Raw genomic sequence first — 18,213 nt, forward strand, 5'->3', positions numbered from 1 at the left:
AATTGATGACAGTAGTCCTACCCAGATGAGATGCGAATAAGCCACATCGATGACCAGCATGGCAAGGTACAGTAGTGGCACTCATATGGTGGCAGTAACCAACATACTGAAAGCAGAGGGGAAATGCGGTGTACTGGAAATCCAGCCATCACTCAAGGCTAGTGAGGTTATTCACTTGGAGAACAGCCTTCTGCAGCCACTTGACGAGACCAGCACAGTTAGTTTCTAACTGCAGTTTATGTCTTATGCTTATTCCCACAGATAAGTGTAGCTCTTCTTCCTCCTTAGCTGGCTTCTCTTTGCAGCTGACAGAGACAGACATGACTGATCAAAATGCAGAGAACAGCTGATCATGGGGTGGCCAACTGCAACATATACATTTGCAACCGACATCTGTAATCACAGTCCTGGAGAGTCAAGGCAGGTGGATTCCTGAAGGAATCCTGAAGGCAGGATTGTTGTCTGGCCAGCCTAGCAGAACCAGTGACATCCAGGTTTAGTGAGAGACCATATCTCAAAAACATATGTAAGTGCAATAAGGTAGACAGTGACAGACGATGACCAACATCAACCTCTGGGCTACACAAACACATACAATACACATACAGATAATTTAAAAATTTTTGGTCAAAATAAGCAACAATTCTAATATTTCTTCATTTGAAAAATTGTCTCAGATTCACAGTTAATTTGTTAGTGATGAAATTATTTTCTGTTTGATAATATTTTCAATGTTTTATATAATTTATCTGTAATATTTAGAAAGGGCTTACCATATGTCAGGACCATTCTAAGTATTTGCTACTGTTAACCTAGTTTCCAGAACAACCCTCTGAAGAAAGCACTAATACATTCCCATCTTATACATGAAATACACTAATACGAAGTGACTAACTATAGTTAAAGAGCTGGCAGTGCCCAACCCAAGACTCCAGCCCAGGCAGCCTAATCCCTGGTTTATCATCCATATCCTTTTGTGGATGCCTTTATGATCTTGCTCTAAGTCTGTTAATAGTAACCTGTAATGGAGGTAATTAAACTCAGAAAATTTATGTATTAGGAAATAGAGTATTTGTACTTTTGACTTGAAGAGTCAAGATTCAGAGTGAGAAAAATAAATTATGTTATTCTGGGGCATTCATTTCATGGTCAACAATTGTGTCATATCCCCAGAAGTACCCACAAGGGAGAGAAGAGGCCAGTCTGGGGTGTTTGTGACACCTTCACAAACCTAAAGAATCTAGAGTTGGGTCTAGGGAAGGCCTTGTGAGTTCTGGTTTTGTACTGTGAGTAGATTTTCTCTACAGCCAGGGGGAACCAGCGTTTCCTGCCCACTGTGGGCTTGACAGAGGTACACGCTTACTTATTCAAAGAATTGACCTTCGCCTGCATTCGTACCTTTGACCCCCTTCCCAACTTTTCTGGCCCAAACTGTTACTTGTGTTCCCTTTATCCTACCCAGACATCTCTATCCTGGGTTGCCTGAAATAATCCAGTTTTCTAGGTCCCATCTTATAGAATGGGTGCACTCTGGATCAGTAGGAACACATCAGCCTTTCCCCTGATGGAGAAAGGGGAGAATCGGCCCAGTGTTTTACTAATCCTAGGTTCCATGGCCTTGCTAGTGAGTCATGGTATAGAGTTGGTGCTGTAGCCAACTTCTGACTTCTTAATCATGTGCCTGCTGCACGCCCCCTCGCTTGTTTCTGCCTTTGTAACCTTACCCCCCTTCCCAACTCTTCTGACCCCAACTCTATCACCCTCTTGTTTTCATTCTTCTTGGAGGTTAAGAATCAACCCTGAAGCCTGTCCAGATTTAAATCCAAAGTGGATCCAAATATGCGGACAAAGCCAGGCTCCTCACTTCGTATCACACACCATGCCCTCTTATCTAGCCAAAATACATGCTTCTGTTCATCTGGATTAGCAATTTTCAACCTGGGGGCCAGACAACACTTTCACAGAGGTTGCTTAAGATCATCAGAAATATCAATATGTTACAGTATAATTCAGTTATGAAATAGCAGTGAAAATAATTTTATGGTTGAGGTCACCACACCGTGAGAAACTGTATTAAAGAGTCAGGGCATTAGGAAGGTTGAGAACCACTGATCTAGATAGAACATGGGAAGACCTTAATTTTTCACTATCTCCTGCAGAAAAAGTCTCATTTACATATCAGCTTCTATATGACTTTCATAGTTTTGTTTCAAATTAATCTGGGCACATTATTCCACTGCGTGTTCCTCTCCCAAATCAGACTCTGTGTTTCTCTGGTATTTGTATTTAATGTTTGGCACCACTGGGAATTACCAATCATTTATAGACACAATAGGAGAGAGACCAGGGCATAATGAGATCAAAATTATACTTTGGGCACATAATAGCAACTCAACTAATGTTTCATGAACATTAGTTGTCTGCTGTGGATGGGCCTGATGCAGTGTGTATTTTGATGCTAATTCTGCTCTCCTGGGAGAGGCTGCAGACAAGGAGTGAGTCACAGGTACCCAGATGACTTCTTGTGAGCCAATCCCCTAATGAATAAAGGAGCCAATCATTAGTTAAGTAGGAGGGACTTCCAGGTTGGATGAAGGAAGAGAGGAAGCAAGAGAGAGTTAGGCCATTTTGGACAGGGATAGCATGAGGATAAGATGTAGCTAGAGTTTCCCTGTATCATGAAGATCTGTCAGGATTCACCACTAGAGGATTTAGACTGAATAAGGCTTACAAGGTTAGGTTTTAGTTGCTGCACCCAGCAATTGAGTTACCTTCATTTCTGAACTAAGTCAGTGTTGTCTTTTCCTTCACTCTGTGGCTCGTCTGGGTTCAAGAGAGAAACTTACAGCAGCCAAGCATGGGTTTGCCTGAGGTGCACCACAAATTTGAAGCATGGGGCTGGCATGGTATTGATTCACTGTGGGAACTTAGTGAGCTGGGCGGAGGCATTTCGGGAGCTCCAGGCCAGAGAGTCTCCATGAGATAAGAACAGGCCGGCCAGACCGCTGGGGCGCAGAGTAGCAAGGCTCAAGCAGGGAATGTGCCCGTTCTATTTTTTAATATTTTCCTCAACAAATGTCTGTGTCAATGGGTAACCAAATGCATAATGAAGTATGCGTGTGTGTTCCAGCCTTACTCTTCAGCCCCATTGCTCCAGGCATGCACCAGTTACTTACTGGGCTGTAGGCTGAGATGGACCACAGGTGGATGCAATGCGGGTTAAGTAAGAGTTCTTTGTTTGAGCTCCACAGACAGGTGAGACAAAACAACTGTTTCACTTCAGGTTTTGGCTTTAAAAAGAAAGCACCTGAAAGTCCAGAGAAATGAGGTGTGCCTGGCATGAGAATTTTGGAAGAAGCTGAAGGTAGATTTCATGGCAGTACCATAAAAAAGAACCTCAGGCTAAAAGCTTGGGAGACAAAAGACAGCCACAGTGCTTAACATCAGGAACCGCTTTTAGAAGAGGCTTTCAGAGTTCCCTTATAAAACTGGCACCAGGGACTTATTTATTTCAAAAAAATGATTTTTTTGATAAATAATTTTGGGAGTCCAGTGAGAAGACAAAATGAAAGGCATCCCTAATCCATTAAATTGAGGGTTACAATTGTGGCCTGGTTGGATTTATTTTATTATATTTGCTTTATAGATGTGGGATGTATATGTATGAGCCGAACACAAGTGTTCTGTTTTCAAATATAAAGCAAAGTGGGCTAAAAGGTTTTAAAGCACAGGGTGAGACAGGGCACACACCTGAAGATGGGTGTTAGCCTCTCAAGAAGAGAATGAATGAAGGAATGCTGAGAACTTTTCCTGCCTACAACCTATTTTCCTTTTTGTACCACTAGGCGGCACCACTGGCCTGCGTTTGCTCTTAATGCAGTTAGAAAGGCACTTTTTTTTTTTTTTAAGCAATCATTGGATTAAGGATCAGCACAGGATCTGAAAGCCTTTGTTTGACCCTTCCTGTTTCTCTGAGTCTCTATTAACATATATATGTATATGTATATGTATATGTATATGTATATGTATATGTATATGTGTGTGTGTATATATATATATATATATATATATATATATATATATATATATATATATATATATTTAATGTGTACCAAAATACATTCTTGTTACTTAGGGAACCAGCTCTGTATTTGCAAAGAGGGGAGAGGGAGAATGTCTCTAGCTTAAAGACATTCCCCTGTTGTCTTTTTCTGTTTGTTTGTTTGTTTTTGTTTCTCTATGTAGCCCTGGCTATCCTAGAATTTACTCTATAGACCAGGCTGACCTCTGATTCAGAGACTCACCTGTCTCTGCCTCCCAAGTGCTGGGATAAAAGGCATGCTGTCTTTTAAAGAGATTTCTCTGTCATAAGAAGAGAAACACATTTCCTTTAGTTTCTGCAACCTGTCTTTCCATGACAATTTGATACAGTGTGTTAATTAACCATTAAAACTTTGCATGTGCTTCTGCAGGAATGTTACAGTCAAACTAATTTAAACTGAGGTCAGGTCTCCAAATCAGAAAAAGAATTCTGAAGGCTGGCGACAGACAGGGAAAATAAACTAAAAGAAAGGTAAGCAACAGATGCTATTAAAAGTAACTCAGGGCAGCTCAAACCAGTCCGAGTACATTCCTAAAAAGGCAATTAGCCAAATCCTTTCAGAAATTAAGCCATCAAAATGACATTACAGTACACTTAAAAAATGTATTTACAGAGCAAAAGAGCAGCTATTGAAGCCCAGCACCATGGCCTGAGGGGTTTCTTTCTCCAAGAAAATGTGTAGAAGAAAATTAGATCCTAAACGAAGAAGAAACTTCAAATTGTCACAATAGATTCAGGATGGTGCTATGTCTTAATTCCCTCAGTGCTAAGTGGAGAGTGATTTAAGTCACTTGGTTGTTTCTGGTTTCTTTGTCTTCATGGGATGGTTAGGATGACAAAAGTTTAGACAAAAGTCTAAACACCAGCAGGTGTTTAGAGACTAACAGTGGCTGATTGGGGCCCTTGCTGGGAAAATCTTTCCTAGGAAAGGCTGGCAGTAAGACCACCAACCAAAGAGTACACATGGAGGGACCCACGGCTCAGGTGGAATATGTGGTAGAGGGTGGCCTTGTTGGCCATCAGTGGGAGGAGTGGCCCTTGGGTTTGAGGGTGTTTGATGCCCAGTGTAGGGAAATGCCAGGGCAGGAAGACAGGAGTAGATGGGTGGTGGGGAACACCCTCATGGAGGCAGGGGGAGGGGAGATGGAATAGGAGGTTTCTGAAGGGGAGACCTGGAAAGGGGAAAACATTTGAAATGTAAATAAAGAAAATAACCAATTTAAAAAATAGGCTAAGAAGGAAGATTGAGGATATATTATATATGTGTGTGTATATATGTATATATATAAAACAATCATCATTAATTGGATGACAGCAGTACAACAGCAAATGACAGAAATAAAGCAAATACTGCTAGAAAGAAACAAAGAAGGACAGAAAGAAAGAAAGAAAGAAAGAAAGAAAGACAGACAGACAGTGGCACTCCAATTTCTACAGGAGCAAAGGAACAGTGTCCTTCCTCCTAGAAAGGGATTCTAGAGAAAAGAATTGCCTGCTATTACCTTCAAGGGTCTAGAAACATAAAATTCTGATTATAAAAGATCAAGTGAGGGGCTGGGTAGATGGCTCAGTGGGGAAAGCACTGTGTACAAACGAAGGACCAAAGGTCAGATCCTCAGCAGACAGGCAACGGTGTGGTGGGTGTGGCCACTCACCTGCCCCAGAGTTAGAGCCTCTGAGCCAAGTGGGTATCTTTAGTAGTTAAATTAGCAAGCTATGGGGCCAAGTGAGAGACCCTGCCTCAATATGATGGAAAGGAATTAAGAAAGACACCCAGTGTGGATCTCTGACTTTCATACCTATGGATGTACACACACACACACACACACACACATGGACCAGGGAGACCAAACATACATAGGAATTAAAAATTTAAAATACAAAGATACAAGTTTGTGAATGCATTTGAAATACCCTCAGATAGTATGCTCATTCCCTAAATATAATGCTGAACTGAGAAAAGAGGCCCCAAATAAGGAAGGAAGGAAGGAAGGAAGGAAGGAAGGAAGGGAGGAAGGGAGGGAGGGAGGGAGGAAGGAAGGAAGGAAGGAAGGAAGGAAGGAAGGAAGGAAGGAAGGAAGGAAGGAAGGAAAGAAGGGAGGGAGGGAGGGAGAGAGGGAGGGAAGGAGGGAGGGAGGGAGGGGAGGAGGGAGGGAGGGAGGGAGGGAGGGAGGGAGGAAGGAAGGAAGGAAGGAAGGAAGGAAGGAAGGAAGGAAGGAAGGAATCACCCACTTTAAGGCATTCTGATGGTGAGTCAAAAGAATGTGGCTTTGTAAAATGACAAATGTACAATGGATAGAAGGAAGGACAGCAGCGTCCAGGCAGAAGTGGCCGAGGGGACTGACAAGGTTTGGAGGAAGGAGCTAGCAGAGGCAAGGGCAAGGGCAAGGGAAAGTTGTGCAGAACCTACTCCAAAGGGGAGAAATGGGAACAAAGTAACAGAAACCCGAGAGACAGCTCAAAGGGGCCATCTTGGTGAAAACCTACAAGAGAGGTTTACAGTCCCAGACACAAGGGCAGGCTCTGCATCTCCATCTGCAGAGGCAGGCAAAAAGTGGAGAAAATGGGGCATCTTCAGTCAGAGTCCCCAGCAGCCTTAGAGGCAGCCACAGTTGGGGTGTTTGGGCTCCATGAGGAAAGATTGCAGGCCAATTATTATTGCTATCTAGTACTTTCAATATGACCAGACTCTTAATCCAAACTGAAAAAAAATCTGAAAATACAATGCCTTTGGCCAAAGTGCATGAAACTAGTTAAGTAAATTATGATCATAAATCAACTTTCTGTCTTTTCTTTGATTATTAAAAAAATCTATTTACTGGTTTACCTTTGGTTATGAGCACTTCAGCTCCAGTATCCACATATCCTTGACAAATAACCCCTTAGAGGTCTAATGATGGCCTTATGCTTGTATACAACAACAAACAGATTATCGGCTAACACCCTCTGTGGTCAGAACATTTTAAAGAAGGAAACTTGTACTTCACGTCACAGCACTGGGTACCAGGAGCAAGTTTGCCTGCTCCGGTCCATTGTATGCCCAAGCCAGCCACCTCCATTTCCTGCCCACTGAGTCACGTGCCTCACATCAGGGGTCCGAGTCAGAGCTCCAGCGGAGTGCTGGCACCACGTTGTAAGGGGTGGCAACGGACGGTTGTCAAATTTCAGAAAATATGCAAACCCATTATTTGCAAATTAGAAACAGCCATTATGAAAATTATCTAATTTAACCTAATCGTCTCCTAAAGCTTTTACTTCTCAACACCACTGTGTTAAGAATTAAGTTTCGATATCAATCTTGGAGAGATGCAAATATGAAGATCAGAGCAAGCAGAATGGTGGCTAGAAAATGTAAAAGGGGGTCTGATGCCACTTAGGGAAATTCATTGATGGGGCGAACTGGATGAAATAAGTTTTATGAATCATTACTGTCCATTTAAGTAGGTAAAATAAAGAAAAGGTGTCAGTTAAGATACACATTACCCCAAGTTGAGTTTTGTTGGAGAAACAAAATAAGAATTCCATTCTACTGTATTTTAAAGCAGCTGCTTCCCACTGTAAGGAATGACTCATAGCTATGAATTATTAGCTTGAAATTGATTGCAAATTGAAATCCATGCTTTATGTGCCTCATACGGACTGATTGTTAAAATCCTTCCATGCATGCAGATCATCTAACCATTTTGTCATTTGATTCACACCCCTTGGAATTCTTCACAAGAATGCTGAAGTTCAGTACTTCAGCCACACTGGGTTTTGTTGTTTTGACTTACTACCAATGTCCGAGAGTCATTCTTGTTTGTTTTTATTTTTAAAAATTCCCTACCAGTAAATATGTTGGCTGAGTAGGCTGCTCTTCATTTATTCACTGATTTGGGAAAGTTACATCACAGTAAGGGAGTGGACTCATGCATGATTGTGAGCTTTAGAATTGAATTGAGAAAACCAAGGCTCAGAGCAGCTGAGCCTCCTGGGAAGGGGGCTCGACAACCCGTTGAGTCATCTGATGGCAGCACCTGTGCTCCAGGTTCCCAGCTTTCAAGAGCTGTCACCCACACTGGGTTGGCCTTTGGTGGATGTGGCTGACTTTCTGCTCTGAGAGGATGCAGAAAACCTTCCTTCCTTGGCCCCCGAGATTGTCTCCTCTTTGTGGAATAGGATGAGTCCTTCCAGGCAAAGCTAGGAGTAGTATGTTGAAAATAGTTTCCTAATCACCTCCAGCTACCCAACCCAAGCTCCAAATGGATTGCTACATATGTGCAAACAAGCAACTCTGTGATGGTCCTCTGAGGTCCGGGCCTTATCTGCTGTAGATGTTGGAGCCACTTCAACCAGAGAAGGAAACCACTATCTCATTTCCCTCTCAGGGTCCCAGGAGGGTTGGATTAATGCTTGGGCATTCTTTCTCACTGGAGTTTCTGATGTACACTGAGCATACTCCATCACATACCAGTGCCTTATATAGTAGTCAGGAAAAACCGACAGACCCGGGATCCAAATGAAATGGAAGTAGTCATCATTCAGAGACTGGAATTATGACGGATGTGGCTAAGCAGAACATATGCATGGCAGACGTAAGGTCCTGAGCTTGAGTCCTAGAAACACATGCACTCGAAATAATTTCTTCAAATGAAAATGTGATAGTTCCTGGAAAGAACTTGTCCCTATATTTCCATTGGGTGGGTTAAAAGGCTTTGAAAAGTCATTGTTTTTCAAAAATACTTCAGTATTCATTAACATTTTGAAGCATATGCTAGTCAAAAATGTTTTCCTAAGCAGGGCAGTAGTGGCATACTCCTTTAATCCCAGCATTTGGGAGGCAGAGGCATGCAGATCTGTGAGTTAGAGGCCAGCCCGGTCTACAAAAGTGAGTCCTAGGACAGTCAACACTACACAGGTAAACTCTTTCTTGAAAAGGAAAAAAAAAAAAAAAGGAAAATGTCTACCCCCAAAACAAAACAAAACAAAACAAAATAAACAAACAAAAACTCTATGCATTTTATAACAAAATAAAGCAGGTCTTTCATCATGACTTAAAAATAAATCTAAGCTCAAATAATAATAAATCTATCACTGGTGTCCAAAATGGTGTAGACTTCAGACTGGCTGGCTCAGTCTTAAGTTACCTGTCATGATGGGCCATTTACATTCACCAAACCTAAATGAAGAGTCCCTTTTGTTAGGGAGGAGTGAAACAATGGTCATGGAGTTCCTCTGGTCTATGCTCTTGATGCTAACAGAAAGTGCTGGTGCTTTCCCCTCTGCTGTATTCCAAGGCACCCTGGGGACAGTGCTCTCTGTGCAGGACAGAATCAGATTGAGTCAGTGTCCTGAATCACTCCACCAGAAGGCAGCCCTGGGATCTCTCCCCCATGTTCAAATAGCAGAGCTGGTCAGGAAGAATCTCCCAGCTCCCAGCCCTGTAGAAGAATGGTCCAGAACACCAGCTCTACATGTAGACTAAATTTTAGGAGTTGAGAACAGCAGTACTTGCCACCTACAGAAGACTGATTTGCATGTGGCATCAGCTGGTCCATTTTCATATAGACAATCTTATTACAAGTGTTATTATCTTGAGCTTTCTGGGAGAGCTCATTGCAGTGCACTTCCCCCTGAAACACATATGACAAAATCTTAGCCAGGCACACTTAGAATGGGGCTGTATTTGGAAACAGGGTTGTCACAGATATAAATTAGATAAAGTCATTAGGTGGAGTATGGTTCTTAAAGCTGGGACAGGGAGAGTCAGAACACAGAGCCACATACCAAGGCCAGGGGACTAGGTGATGCTTCTACAAGCTAAGAACAATGTTTATTCTCACAACAACCTACATCTTGACCTGAGGCCTTGAGCTTCCAAAACCATGAGAGAATACATTTCTGTTGAACTGTGCAGTTTGTGAATGTCATGTCACAGTGCCTTTACATCAGCCCTAGCACGTGGGTTCAGCATGTGTCTTTGTGTGTAAACAAATTCTAGTACAGCTGATAAAAAAAAACAAAACAAAACAAAACAAAACAAAAAAACAAAAAACCTGGCCAGTGTCTGACCTTTGTCCTTACAAAGTAGAAATGCTACTGAGCTATAGTCTTCAGGGAGATGCATAAGGAAGTGTTGACAAAGGAACCATTACTGTAGTACTGCCATGACCCACCCCAGTAGCTTCTCACTAGAATGGAAGATACAGACATCTTAATGCAGGGTGTAAATGAGGTACCAAAAACAGAATCATTAAAGGTCCTGCTAGCAAATGAATAAAGGTCATTTTGGTTTCAATTGATTTCAGATGAGCAAGTTAGTAACCAATAAAAAGGACCAAAGGATCAATTCAACAGCCATCAATTGATGGACTGGATGCCACAACTTGATGTGTATTCCTTGAAAGGTTCATGCTATAATCAGACTCGAAATGGCTTAGAGGAAATGGGGAAAAGAGCTTAATGACTCTGCTTCCAGGAGCCCTCTCTGTAAGGAAGGCTTGCTGCTGCTGCTGCTGCTGCTGCCCCAACTTCAGGTAAGGCTTCGTGCTAGTCACACCTCAAAATCACATTCACTTGTACCCTTGCCTGTTAAGCAAAGCTCTGAACCTCTGTGTGACTATAATGATTTGATTTTTATTGCAACTCTTTCCAAAACCAAAATTAACATATTTTAGGTCACATCATCACTTATGAGAAATCTACAATAAAAATGGCAAATGGGGATCTATCAGTTTTCTCCTTATCATGTAGAAAGCCTGAATCTCTCTGTCCACACCAGTGATTTCTACCTCCCACATCTGTGGCACCCCTCTACAGAGTATTTTACAAGGAGAAAAGCATCTTGGTTTTCTAAATATTTTCACCCAAGAAAATTAATTGGGCCATTGGGCAAACAAAGTCCATGCCATGCACGATGGTGGAATTAGGGCATCTGAAAGGACCATCAAACATGGGTAGTGTTTTATCCTTATTCCTTGATATGCTATAGACACCCTCTTCTGATTTAACATCTGGGTAGTCTGCAAAACTACCCACTCAAGTTTTAGACGGGTACTGTCCATAAACATGAACATATAGGCCATTTTTAAAAATTGCCTGATATTAGCTTTCAGGCATAATTGAAAGAAACTGATTCGAATGGGGCAAAGAAAGTGAATTCAAGGCCACTCTGAGCTACATGAGAAGATATAATCTCAAGAGAGGGGGGGGGCAGGGGAAGGAAGGAAGGAAAGAAGAAAGGAAGGAAAGAAAGAAAGGAAGAAAGAAAGAAAGATGCAAGAACTAGGCAGTGATAGAGAATTTAACTATGAAGCATAAAGTTTGATCCTCAGCAGTATAAAAGTGAATAAATTCAGAACGAGATAACAATCAGATATCAAATCACAAATAAATATTTGTATTAACTAAGCATCTACTATGTGCACACAATTATACCCAAATTTGAAGAAATGTCAAACTAGCACCCCTGGTAAGCTAAAAATATCATCTAATTACGATTAAATATACAAGCCAGTTCACACGTAATGGAATTCATAGTACAGTTAAATCCTCAGGGTGCTGGTCATAGAAACTGTGTTGCCTAAGAGCTCAGAGATTGGCAGTAAGAAATAAGGAGCCATGATGAAGTGCCAACCCGTTGTGACCATGTTTGGGAGAACAAGCCTGGTTTAGAAAGCTGTGGGAACAGAGTCTCTTTGAGAACATATCCAGGTAGACAGGAGCATTGGAACAATGGTTCTAACACATACATAATAACATTTGGGAGACTCTAGTCTTTGTTTTTAAAGTGAGGTAGGTGAGAATCAGAAAGGAATTATGAACTGTAATCATATCCAAATAGAGTTGGGGAAACAGTGCTGTGTCACAGGATGCCTTAGGGAGAAGAATAAATTCTGCCTTTAACTATGTGTGGGGCTTCACTGACACACTGGATTAGTGAGCATTTTCTCTTCCAAGGAAGGTGTAGCATATTATGGAGGAGTCCTCGCTCCATTCCTGGGTTCTCGTAAACATCAGCACTCTGGTGTAAATACTAATGTGTTAAACAACACTCCAGCTCACTTTCAGCTGGTGAGAGTTTTAGATGTCCCTGTCCATATACACAATGTTCTCCCTGCTCCCAGACAATCACACAGGGATTCCAGAATTATACTTAACTGCCTGATTAATTACTGGACCTCCATGGAAATTACTGTCAAGATTGCAACAATCATTCCACCCCTGATTCTGCTTGATAAACATTTACGATTTAACATATTTGACAAAGCAATTTGTATACTACTATAACATAAATGAAGGTGTATTAAAGCTATAGTAAGTGTATGATTTTCATAGTCTTAAAATAACTAACTACAGACAGTTCCCTGAGCAATTACAAGATGTTCTATGTTAATTTAGGAAGGAATTCCAAACAAGTCATTTAAAACCTAATAAGATGCCATTAAATGAAGGGGGACAGGGGAGGGGAAGCAAAAGAAAACCCTAAGGCTTGAACCAGCAGAAATGATTCTCAGAGCTACTGACCCTTGCAAGATCCATGCTTTGCTTCGGTTTCTAGAAAAGAGGCAGATTTCTAATTGAAGGTGATTATCTAGTTAGTACATCCCAAATTGCACACAGTTCTTATATTGGCTCACACCCACGACTAATTAGATGGTGCATTTATCAGTGTGGAAGTCCGTGGAAACTGTTTTATTGATCTACATGGAAAGGAAGCTCCACCCACTCACAAGTGCTCTACCCGGGGAAGGATAGCGGCCAGGCTCTCAGGTTCCTGTACATCTGTGAGCTAAACTGTGAGGCTGATCCACTGCAGGTGAACTCAGAGAGAGGTCGCAGAACAAAGGTCCTGGTTTGCTCTTGGGTTTTCTAAACCATGGACACCCATACATATTCCAGCCTTTCCCCAGAAATAGGCACACCGAGATATTCACCACCATCACAAGGAAGACTCAATCAACACCATACCATTCTAAAGACAGATTCCTGTATAGTAAACTTTATCTTCACACACTTCTGAACTACCTGCTGCTAGCCAAAGATGGGGAGTCTAACTAAGAAAATTAAAAAAAAAATAGTATAGACTTTCACAAAGATACAGATGGGCCGCTATACAATATAGCTCCCAATAGTTGGGGTAATCAAGATTAACACAGAAGCTGTTAGAACCCCCAAAGTAGACAAGAGGTAATTTACTAAAGAAAGACATAAAGATGGGGTAGCTTTCATTCCAAGTCGTTCATTAGCCACACTGGAGGGCTGAGAATCCATGTTAATACTGGAGGCATTGTCATTGCAGTGCGTCAAAGGGACATGTGTCCAAAATCGCTTACAAAGGCCAAACCACTTTGTGTTTTCACATAGAAAACATGCAAGTGCACCTAATCTTGTATGTGACTAGTCAACCCACATACACCACACATGTGAAGGGCTATGGTTGTGGCTTTGTTTTCTGGGATGAGAATCCAAGCCTGGCACTTTTCCACCAATCCACTCACTCAAAGCAAACTCTTATCTGACTCTCACAGCAGGACGCTGAACTCCAGGTGTTCCGATGGCAACTGTGTGAAATCTCTTTTAGCTGGAAAAGCCCCCTGCCCTTACCTCCAGGGTCATGTTCACGGTGCTGATGGCCACTTTTATTTCACCGTCTGACAGCTCCTTTAGATCCTTCAACATTGTTTGTTCAAGACTTAAACCTGTGGATAACAAGGGGGAAAAATGATACCTGTGGTCCGTTAAAAAAAAAATGTGTTAAGGGGTTATTTTACAAAGTTGTTCTACTAATCTCAACATTTTAAAATATCATTTTTATCTGTAATAAGTACACCAAGTCAAAACTTACATTTGTGGCTGCATGTTATGTCAGGAAAAATACCTTACCTCTCGTGGGGCAGGACACTTACAGAGGGATAGCATGATAAAGGCGCAAGCAAAGGATGAGCTAAGACCAAAGGTAAACCAGGAATGGGAACAGGGGGTTGGGGCATCTGGGACTAGAGAAAAAGAATCTGCCAGAGCATGGCATCACAACAAGAATGGGGTAAGAAATGCCTGTGCAGTCTTAGGTCCCTTTCCTCAGCTCTCACTGTTCTTCCCATCGACCAAACCAAAGCCAGAGTCAAAAGAGACTGGAACACTTGGGTGACACTTGGGTGTCAGCCTCCAGAGTCCCAGAGTAGGCCAGGTGGGGAAGAAGTAGGCAGCTTCCCCTTACAAACTAGCTGAGTAATATCATAAAAGGCCCAGATTTAGGTGACCCCTCTATAATTTTATAACTGCCAGTTTAATTTTATGTAATTTGTATTTTATAAACTTCATAAAACTATCACAATTAAGCCAGCCATGGTATTGAACATCTTTAATTCCAGGACTTAGGAAGCATGGGCAAGTGGATCTTTAGGAGTTCAAGGCCAGCCTGGTCTACATGGAGAGCTCCAGGCAAGCAGGCCAGGTTTCACAGTGCCACCCAGTCTAACACAACAACAATGGCTATCTTATTTGAGCTGACCATCCCTGTAGTCTCTGGCAATAGCTATGATTGACTTCCCTATTTGATGGCAGGAAAAATCTAAATTGACCCAGCATTATACTCCTCTGGCTGTCTGGAATCTTTGATGGCCACTAGAGCCTACTGTGGGGAATTCATTCCCCACTAGACTAGAGAACACTCATTATTTCAGTGGTCTTCTGGTTTAACAAACAGCAACTAAATCTAGTTTGTGGTACTTCATCTGTTTCTGTTGTGACAAAATACCTACTAGGACTAACTTCAAACTGTTAATCCAGTGTTAGCCAACTCACAACATTCCAGAAAGTTAACCACCAGGCCTTATGGTCAGGGTGGCCTGATCCTATCCAGGGCTGCACTCTACAGGGGGCTACCCTAAGACAGATTTAATTCTTTCTCAGAGTTTCTTCATGAGCTTTTCTATCCTACATGGCTTACTTTCTGGATAAAGCAGCTGAGAGATTCTTCAAATAAACTATTTTGCCTTAGGGGACTCCACGACCCACCACGTATAATCCATGGGCATATGGCATAGGATTTTCTCTAGTCCCAGGCAGAAGCCCAAGGAGGGGTTTTCAACATAGGAGACCTGCATCCAGACCAATAGCACAAACCCAGAAACCCCTCCACAAGCACACAGAAAGTGTAAAGAGAATATAAATATACTCAGATACACTCCACACAAGCCACCCCTCCAGGAAGCAGTGGGAGACAGGGACAGTCACTCACCCTGAGCACTGAGCTGGCTCTCCTGCAGCACACTGATGATATCATCCCTTGGAGGCAGGTTGGGAAACTGTTCTTCCAGGATGGAGAGGATCTCCTCCTGCTTCTCTGGGAGCTCAGGGTCCATGCTCATCCACGTAAACAGGATGCTGCCTGAAAGGCACAGGATAAATACTCTCAAGGTCTCCATCAGCCAAGACAGGAACAATGAAAATCAGGGTCCTCGTGTAGCAGATACTGGCTTCAGAGGCTGGACTGGCCCCTGCTCTCCAGGACACAGTTTGGGAAGAAGGAACAAAACATCCTCACACAAACACAGGGAAGGAGATAGCCTTGGTTAAATGATTTCAAAATGGAACTTAATGGCCAACCATTTAAAATCTTAGTCAATTCTATCCATTTTTAGGGATCAGAGAACATTCTTCCAACCTATGATGATACCAATTTTATATATTAATTTACTTCTTTTCATAACCAAATGATTGTACAATTCCACAGTGCACAGCTATGCAATCTGACAGCATGGTTAACGTGAGGGCTGTTTCTAGCCTTTCAAGCACCATACACAGCTTTGAAGTAATTTACAGTGATCTAATCATACACTCTCAAAGCCTGGGTCTAAACCTCAGACAGGGACCTACTAGTTTGCTGCTTTTGTTTATGGGGGAAATGCTAAAAGAAAAAAAGAAAAAAAAAGACTGAAGAGTTAAGAAGCAGGTAACAATAGTCGCTTCAGACTGTCTTGCTGTCTGCATGTGTCTTCTAAGGGATATGGAGGATTATTGCAGAGTTTTAAATAGGAGGAGCAACATACTATAATCTACATTTTGTATTTTTATAAGCTAGATTTTGTACTCTGGCTACCATGTGGAAAATTAAACAGATAAGAAAGGGAGGGAGCCCAGGTCTTCTTTTCTCTGTTCTTGTTTATGAATAGCATCTTACCATGAAGAAGATGGCATAGATTTAGTCAAAATGACCAGGCAGAAGTGGAGGGCGACCAAAGAGATTTTGAGTAATTTTTGGCATAAAAGTGTAAAACATAAAAAAATGATTATTTTTTCTATTTGTTTTTTAGACCAACACAAATGCAAATTTCACAAAAGGTATTTATCAGGTTCTGGACCTGGTAGTTCTATGCACAATAACACAAAACCTGTTAATGTATCAGAGGCCCCAACAGCAACTTAGGAGCTAGAGCAGAGCATGTGCAGAGGCCCAGATTCCCAGCATCCTGTCTAAGCAGATGCTAATTTAGAAGTTGTAGCCACTGGGCAGAGAAGCCCCTAGACCTAACAGTGGTCTCATCAGGCCTTAGAGAAGGCATTTGGGGAGAAGGACTCTTAGTCATCTGGTTTGGGGACTGGAGACATGAAGGGCTACCAATCTAGCTAGCTGCTTGTTTTGTTATGGTGACACAGCCACCAGCCCTGTTAATTTCTACATTGTTCATGGGCTTTTTTAAACATATGAGGTCAGACTTAAGTGCCTCAACAAAGCCCAAAATATTTGCTTGCTGCCAAGGACAAGGGTCAAAACAAAACAAAGCATTCTCAACTTATTGCAAATCCTGCTTTGAGTCAGTCTGAACAGACAGATGTAGTCTCAGCGACAACTCTCTACCAGCTGCGCTGAGATGGGAAAGGAAGTCCACTCTCACCACCTTGACCCTGTAACTAATGTTCAGCCATCACTCAACAGCAACTACATAGAAGGAACTAAAACTAAGTGACTGTAAACTGTGGTAGGAAAACATGTGAGAAGACGAATGGAGAGAACCAAAGGGAATGAAGTGAAACTGGCCAGAGAATTAGAATCTTATAACCAACCAAGGAAACATTTAAAACTCTCAATTTAAAGGCTGGCCTTAAGAACCCCAAATCAGGGCTGGAGAGATGGCTCAGTGGTTAAGAGCACTGACTGCACTTCCAGAGGTCCTGAGTTCAATTCCCAGCAACCACATGGTGGCTCACAACCATCTGTAATGGATTCAGATGCCCCCTTCTGGTGTATCTGAAGAGAGTGATAGTGTACTCACATACATAAAATAAATAAATCTTTAAAACAAAACAAAACAAACAAACAAAAACCCCAAGTCATTTTCCAGAATAGATCAGATGCGGTGGGGAACCAGAAACTGAATCAGAAGACAATATGTACAGAGTCAGATTTTAATATGTGTATAAACAGCTCCCACTAGGGAAGGGGCAGAGAGAGGTCTAACATGTAAGGAAAACTACAAACCAAAATCATAGTTAAAATGAAGCAAAATATTGTAGGCAGTAAGACTGCTAAAAAATTACATTTTAAACAAAGATTAAATCGGTGAGAAATAATGCATCCACTAACCAAAACAACTGCACCGGAAACAGAGGGAAGAGAAAGGGGAGGGGAGGGAAGAGGGGGAGGAAGAGAAATTAAAACTGCATTTCCTCTCACAAGAGCTGACTGCAGAAGCCTGAAAAAAAATCTATAAATGGTTTGAGAATGGTAAGTAAATGGAGCAATTCGCTGCATCCAAGGTCAGCAATAAAAAAACTGTATTCATATAAACAATCACAAAAAAGCCAAATTTTGAAAGTTTAATGGTATTGAAGTATAAAACACTTAGTATTATGTACTTGATGTGGTCAAATTAATCAACTTTTCTTTGACTTGAGGATTTTTTGATTACACCTTTATTTTAAATTTTGGCAAAGTGCATAAAGTTCTTGTCAAATAATAAAATTGATTATATTGATAAAATTGAAGCATATACTTCAATATTGTTGTTAAGCAGTCTACATGGGATGCATGTTTCATTCATTTTTAAATGACTGTAAGAGCAATCATTACAAAGTGATGGATAAGGATCATAACAAACAGTGATGATAAAAATGTAATAATATGTTTT

General features: G+C 41.6%; 1 protein-coding gene across 2 annotated transcripts in view; it reads right to left on the minus strand.

Annotated features, from left to right (window-relative positions):
• Prune2 (prune homolog 2 with BCH domain) overlaps positions 1-18,213 on the minus strand; it is a 278,222-nt gene that overhangs the window by 201,796 nt on the left and 58,213 nt on the right. Inside the window, exons 5-6 of one of the 2 annotated variants that reach the window (XM_052188702.1) lie at positions 15,324-15,473; positions 13,688-13,782 (exon numbers count right to left, since the gene is read on the minus strand). In XM_052188702.1, coding sequence (XP_052044662.1) covers positions 13,688-13,782; positions 15,324-15,473 — 245 coding nt within the window. Of the gene's footprint in view, positions 1-13,687; positions 13,783-15,323; positions 15,474-18,213 lie in introns of those variants that run through there. The other variant, XM_052188683.1, reaches the window with a different exon arrangement.

Source organism: Apodemus sylvaticus, chromosome 1, assembly GCF_947179515.1.
Source record: "Apodemus sylvaticus chromosome 1, mApoSyl1.1, whole genome shotgun sequence".
NCBI lineage: Eukaryota > Metazoa > Chordata > Mammalia > Rodentia > Muridae > Apodemus > Apodemus sylvaticus.